The 7,096-nt window shown below is 49.2% G+C and overlaps 1 protein-coding gene across 2 annotated transcripts; it reads left to right on the top strand.

The window, feature by feature from the left end:
* Positions 1-403: 403 nt before the first annotated feature.
* Positions 404-994, top strand: LOC118356384 (keratin-associated protein 4-4-like). 2 transcript variants are annotated; one of them, XM_035724688.1, is made up of 2 exons: positions 404-528; positions 580-994. In XM_035724688.1, the coding sequence occupies exons 1-2, from the start codon at positions 404-406 to the stop codon at positions 992-994; spliced, it is 540 nt and encodes a 179-aa protein (XP_035580581.1). The 2 variants fall into 2 exon arrangements, with proteins under 2 accessions (XP_035580581.1, XP_035580580.1); XM_035724687.1 differs by having other exon boundaries at positions 404-994.
* Positions 995-7,096: the final 6,102 nt, after the last annotated feature.

Raw genomic sequence — 7,096 nt, 5'->3', positions numbered from 1 at the left:
AGGTATGTTGGCCTGATCCCATCCTGCTAGGGGATACAGGAGGGGAGAGGAAGAAATGTAATTGCAAATGCCACCTATCACCTAACAGCCCTCTGCGGAGGAAGAGGAGGAGAGAGTGGTCCAGAAGATGCCAGTGGGTATGAGTCAGGAGGAAAAGCAGACCAGACGGAATCTATCACATCTAGAAAAGAAAATGTGTTTCCCATGAGTTTAAACCATTACATAGACAAACACTATTGTGTATCTGATAATTACTTAAATATTAGGTAAACAACAACAAGGAAGACGTGCTGACAAATCACCCCGGTCGGGCAGTATATAGAGGCCATGGCACAAGGAGACTTCCAAACTCAAGACCTTCACTTTCCTGGAAACCCACCCAGAACCTCCACCCTCTGACACCATGGTCGACTCCTGTTGTGGCTCCGTCTGCTCTGACCAGGGCTGTGGCCAGGAGACCTGCTGCCACCCCAGCTGCTGCCAGACCACCTGCTGCAGGACCACCTGCTGCCGCCCCAGCTGCTGTGTGTCCAGCTGCTGCCGCCCCTCCTGCTGTGGCCCCAGCTGCTGTGGCCCCAGCTGCTGCGGGCCCAGCTGCTGCATCTCCAGCTGCTGCCGCCCCGCCTGCTGTGGCCCCACCTGCTGTGGCTCCAGCTGCTGCAGGCCCAGCTGCTGCATCTCTAGCTGCTGCCGCCCCGCCTGCTGCCAGACCACCTGCTGCAGGACCACCTGCTGCCGCCCCAGCTGCTGCGGGTCCAGCTGCTGCCGCCCCTCCTGCTGTGGCTCCAGCTGCTGCCGCCCCTCCTGCTGCATTTCTAGCTGCTGCCGCCCCGCCTGCTGTGGCCCCACCTGCTGTGGCTCCAGCTGCTGCAGGCCCAGCTGCTGCATCTCTAGCTGCTGCCGCCCCACCTGCTGCCGGACCACCTGCTGCAGGACCACCTGCTGCCGCCCCAGCTGCTGCGTGTCCAGCTGCTGCCGCCCCGGCTGTTGCTAGACCACCTGCTTGCTGCCCAACCTGCTCTAGTGCTTCTGCAGCTGAGTATCCTGGCCCACACCCCGCTGTCTTTCATCAACCAGTCTTCTTCAGGTAGTCCAACTGCGAGCTGAATCGTGAGAGGCCAACTGTCACACCTCAGTTCCGGCGGACTTTTCCAGTGACTTGACTTCCAGATATACTCCCCCACCACCAACGCCCTCCTCCCCGCCTCCTTCTTACTAGCTCCCTCGCAAGGGAATACAGAGCTTGAATTTTCTCTGAGATCTCTCAACCAGCATGTCATCCCAATCACGCTTTTGGTTCCTGCCCGGTTTCCTCCTATGGAGATGATCCTATATCTTAAATAAACCTTAACGTCTCCGGGCATACAGATCCGAAGGGCATCGTGTCTCATTATTTTTCCCTCATGAACTGTTATCCTTAGCTGTCGATCGGAGTTCTGGTGTTCCCTGCAGAAAGACGAGTCCGCAGCAGATGACCTTAGGATTTCCACCTCTACCCCCTCAGCACTCCCCATGCTGACGTTGACCCTGGTTGTTTACAGCAGGCACCGGGAGCTCTCTGCTGAGGCTTTGTCCAGATGAGGGAGGAAGCTCTCGGCAGGCCAGAGGTAGGGAAAGTAAGTCTCCAGGAGAAGTCCTCAGCCAATGGGCAGCACTTGGTGGGTGAGTGCTCTAGCCACTTTCCCCTCCAGTGGAGCCTGTGAGACCAGAGGTCCTCAGCCAGGACTGAACCCCAGGCGCCTACGGCAGTCAGCTGCTCTTGAGATCATTCTGGATTGGCTTCCAGCCCTTCCCTGGATCACTTCTCAGGTTCCCTACAGCCCTTCTTGACATCGCCTCCCAAACAAACTGCTTGCTCTCAAACCTCTGGGTTTAGACTCTGCTCCTGACGTCACCCTAACACCAGTGTTCCGAATCCCAGCATCAGTGTCCTCAAAACATTTCCATACAATAGGAATGGTGACAGTGATGGCACTCAACTCCTGATCTTACTCTCCACTGAAGCACTTAATCTTTTCATAGTATGCTCTTTCTTCTTACAGTCTCTGCACACTTGGTTTTAGACTATTAGTCTCCAATTACTAACAACATCATTCTCTCTATCCTCAGGGACAGGACACGCTCCCGTGACTAACACAGCTCACCACGTTAGGAACTGTCTCCCTAAAGGAGGCCTGTTTAAGGGGGACAGTCCCAAACTGTGGTTCTTACATTGCATTCAAAAGTCCAGAGACTAAAAGTGGATGTTTAAGGAAGAGCTCTCAGGAGAAATCAGTAACAAACGGAGGGAAAGAAAATAGGGGTCTAAAAGGAACGAATGCAAACTGTGGTTTCAGTTCAATTCCACCCTCACGTTCTGACCCCACAGATGAGGGGTGTGGACTGTGTTACAGGCCTGCTCCCCTTGGAGGCAAGGCGGTTGGGCCTCTGTACTCCTACCTCACTTATCACTACCTGTGGACAACCCTTGGTGGGTAGAAAGGATGGAGGGGGCAGACTTCCAGGTGTGGCCCACCCCTAGGCCGAGACACAATTACCCACAGAACAGTGTGGGTGAACAGTGTGAGCCACGAGTCGTCCATCCTCTGCACCGGCGTGTGGATCAGGGCATTTATGGAAAGGGGATCCAAATGAATATCACCTATCTACCCCCCTAGCTCTGCTCATGTCTATGGATTGCTCTCATTCACCTCACTCCACGTGGCTTGCCACAAATTCTAGAAAAACCCTCAAGAGGGGAGTTATAGTGGGTGGCTCCTCTGCTCCTTTCCCTGACTTGCCTGGGGCATTGACCTCCTTCCCCACCCCTGAGAGTCCTGAGCCCATGGTTCCTATGTCCTCTTCAGGCCATACTACTTGCTCATCCGCGGCTGATACTGGGAATAGCATACCAAGAATGCCCCTAGACATCACCTCAATGCTCAACATCTTCCTTATGGCTCCCATAGCTCCCTTCTTTGCTTGATGATTTCATGGCGCTAGAAACCCACCGGGATAAGGTGGCAGCCAGAGTTTTAATACCAATCAGAATTTGACCATGTCCCCCTCCAACTAGCTTGCCTCTCTTAGAGCCATGACCCCTAGATGCACAGAGCCCACAATTATGGTAGAGGGAGGCACAAATTCCCCCAAATGGATCACCGGGATGAAGATAATGGGGAAACTTCTCCTTTCACTCCAACCTCCAGATCAGTGTATTCAAACAGGGGCCATGAAAGATTTTGGATGTCCTGCAGGCCGTTCAACTCAGATCCCATGTCCAACAGCCTGCCAACATATGAGTATTCCAGCTTCCCCCGGGTCAATGGCTATAGATTTTTGGGCAAGGACTGAGGAACTTCTGTGATATACACTTGCCGTGACCCTTCAACCAAGAACATGGGGTCTCTCCATTGGTGGGTTAATGGGTCTGAGAACAGCCTGAGGTCTACAGACTGTGGCAGGGATCACGACCTTCCATTCGGATCAATGACGTCAGCCTTTGTGTTTTTATTCTTCAGCCCTCCCAAATACACGAGTGTATGAGCACGCACGCGCGCGCACGCACACACACACCCACACACACAAACACACTAAGGTGCACCCTATTTGGCTGTCTATATCCTGATTTACTTCTTTACTTTTTCCTTTATTTATTATTGATTGATTGATTACAGGCGGGTGGGGAGAGAGACCGAAAACGGGCGGGGTGAGGGAGAAGCAGACTACCCACTGAGCACAGAGCACCAACATGGGACTCGATCCTGGCACTCTGGAACCAAGACCTGAGCCGAAGGCAGATGCTTAACCGACTGAGCCACCCAGGTGCCCCCCTGGATGTCTATATCCTATCATGAGGGACACTATGCTCTATTATCTATATCGTAAGGTCCCTGAGGGTTACACATCATTCTGCCCCCTTGTCATGACAATGTTCTTGGCCATCACATAATTCCAGCCACGTTACTTCTTAGAGTTAAATGCTGCCACCTGGGCTCTGCCACTCAAGGATCTTATCATCCCCATTATGCCTAGGGAGCATATTCCTGGTCACAGCAATCCCAACACAAACTCTGACTATAGAGAACAGGCACTACTATCTCAGTGACCCTGCTGACACTGGTACTTGATGATTCCTTAATATCTTAGTAAACAGAGTGCCCCCAGATCTCTCCTAGGGAACATAGGCGGTTTGGGCTTTCTGGCTTTATGACTACATCTATTTTAGCACTTCTACTTCTCTGCACCTTTCAGTTCCCCCCTTTCTCACCCATGGGTGCTGTGGTCCTAGATACATCCGTACTGCTTATCCACTCTTATGCAATACTCCCTCAAAATTCAGCAGCTTAAAGCAACACTCATTTATTAGCTTAGTTTCTATTTCACAGGGTCTCACACGGTTGCACGCAGGGCGCTGCCTGCCACTGCACGGGGCTCAGGTGAGGTCTCGACTGGGGAAGAAGCCGCTGCTCACGTCACTTACGTGGTCACTGGCAGGATTCAGTTCCTTGCGGACCACGAGGGTGAGGACCTTGCTTCCTTGCTGGCTGGTGAATGGAGATTGTGCTCAGTTGTGTGCTGCGAGGATCCCTCCCACATCGTACCTGGCTTCGTCAAAGCCCGTGAGAGACAGAGAAAGGGTTGGCTTGAAGATGAAAGTCACAGTCTTTGGTAACACAACCCCCTGATGTTGCCGTCTGCCACGGTTTAGAAGCAAGTTACTCGACGGGATGGAAATATATGAGACCGTGAACACCAAGAGGTGGAAAGCAACTTGAAGGCCTTCTTGGAGGCTGCCTACCAGAACTCTTACATAATACTGAGTGAAAGAATCAAAACACAGTTCTGGTAAGACTTCCCTTTAAAAAAATCAGAAACATATAAAACAAAACTATATTGTTTAGGCATGCATACCTAGCTAATAAAACCCTAAGGAAAATAAATGGAAAGGTTACTTGAACAATCAGCATGGTAATCATCTGGAGCTTCGGACAAGGATTGTGCTCGAGAAAAGACAGATCACATCGAGAGCCTTCTTGGTGGCAACCATGTTCTATTTCTTGACTCCAGCTTTGGGTATGCAAATATTTGCTCCATAACTATTTTTTATCTTATGCTTGTATACTTGATCTACTTTTCAGTTATGTGCATTTTTCATCATTGAAAGAATTTTTAAAATTGAAGGTGCGCTGAAATGCATACTCTATTTAAGATTTAAAATGAAAGGTTACCTTGAGGAATGGATGGTCACCCTACCATGAAATTTAATGCTAAGATTTCAAATAAGTCTTGGTACTTCACTAGTACACTACTCACTGAACTAGTGATATATGCATCAACATTCGTGATTCTTACAGGCAGGAGCCACGTTAATGGTGCCACACCAAAGAGAAACTCTATATGCTGTAGGAATAGTGTACACACACACACACACACACACTAGACACACACATAGATGTAGAGTCTGTCTGATGTTCTAGATCAAAAGCGACATATGGTAAAAGGAAACATATTGAAGCAGCAATTGCCACTATGGCTATGGGCACGTTCCTAGGGGCAAGTGGGGACTTTCTGGTACCATGGAAATGTTCTATCTAGATACATGTGGGGATTACACGGATGGGCTTCTGTGTATCAAAATTTGTCACTGTGGAAGACTACCCATAGGATTTTTTGATTTTCAGTGTGTGTAAATTCCACCAAAATTCTAAACTCAATCATAAACTGTAAACAAGAAAACGTGACTAAATTATTTATTTATGAATAAATCTACGTCTTTACCAAATTGTCATCGTGGCTGATTCGCGTGAAACACAATTCTTTTGGTTAACTTACACTACTACGAGCTCTTTTGATGTTTCTTTCATAGTATATCACTGTTGTTTGTGTGTGTGGCGGGGGGGATGTGGGGGAGCTTTCTGTAATTGAAAAAGAACAGGGAGGAACTTGATAGAGGCACTTCCTCAAAGCATGAATGAACAGAATAAAGGAGTAGGTCTCTAAAGTGTGGTCCCTTGGCCTTGAGCATCCACAGCATCTGGGTTCTCGTGAGAAATGCCAAACCTCAGGCTCCCTGTGTAATCAGAACCTGTAGCATTTGTCCTGACATACTTAATAGGCCCTTCGGATGACTAGCGGCATGCTAAAGTTGGACTATCACTCTGTGGGGAAGACGGAGAAATAGGAACTAAATGAAGTTACATTGACTAAAATCCATTCACATTTCAAATAGATCCCCCCAAAAGACATGTGCTATACATTTCCCAGCTCTGGAGAAAAATTCTGTGGAGAGGCACCTTCTGAGCATTTGCCTTTTGCTCCGTTGAAGAGTACTTTTCATTGAGGAGGAGATAAGAATAAAAATGAGGCTAAGGTTTTCGGAATCTAAAGATCACCCCGAGAAATGCAACACAAAAATATGTGACGGCAAAGTTAACACTTAATGAACTACGAATCAGGGCAGTGGCCGGAACCATACAGGTAACGGCCTGCCACGGCGTTAGGGTCGACAACGTGATCCAAAGACAGAAACGCCCAAGAAAACCCATTCCAGTGGCAGAGGTCAGCGAGACCACACACACATAGACAGCGGTCCCCTTCCTCATTGCTCAACAATGACCCATGATATAGGGCTCTTCCTCTTGTCTCATGCCACTTCCCACATGCCATACTATGCACATGGGATCTCCTCCCCGCTGATCATTGGAAGAAATGCACGACCAGAGGTATGTTGGCCCTGATCCCATCCTGCTAGGGGATACAGGAGGGGAGAGGAAGAAATGTAATTGCAAATGCCACCTATCACCTAACAGCCCTCTGCGGAGGAAGAGGAGGAGAGAGTGGTCCAGAAGATGCCAGTGGGTATGAGTCAGGAGGAAAAGCAGACCAGATGGAATCTATCACATCTAGAAAAGAAAATGTGTTTCCCATGAGTTTAAACCATTACATAGACAAACACTATTGTGTATCTGATAATTACTTAAATATTAGGTAAACAACAACAAGGAAGACGTGCTGACAAATCACCCCGGTCGGGCAGTATATAGAGGCCATGGCACAAGGAGACTTCCAAACTCAAGACCTTCACTTTCCTGGAAACCCACCCAGAACCTCCACC

The sequence above is a fragment of the Zalophus californianus genome, chromosome 16, assembly GCF_009762305.2.
Source record: "Zalophus californianus isolate mZalCal1 chromosome 16, mZalCal1.pri.v2, whole genome shotgun sequence".
NCBI lineage: Eukaryota > Metazoa > Chordata > Mammalia > Carnivora > Otariidae > Zalophus > Zalophus californianus.
This window is presented reverse-complemented; position numbering and strand designations above follow the sequence as displayed.

What these genes read in the sequence shown, in the direction of transcription:
- LOC118356384 (XM_035724687.1), top strand. Translation starts at nt 404, where the DNA reads ATGGTCGACTCCTGTTGTGGCTCCGTCTGCTCTGACCAGGGCTGTGGC.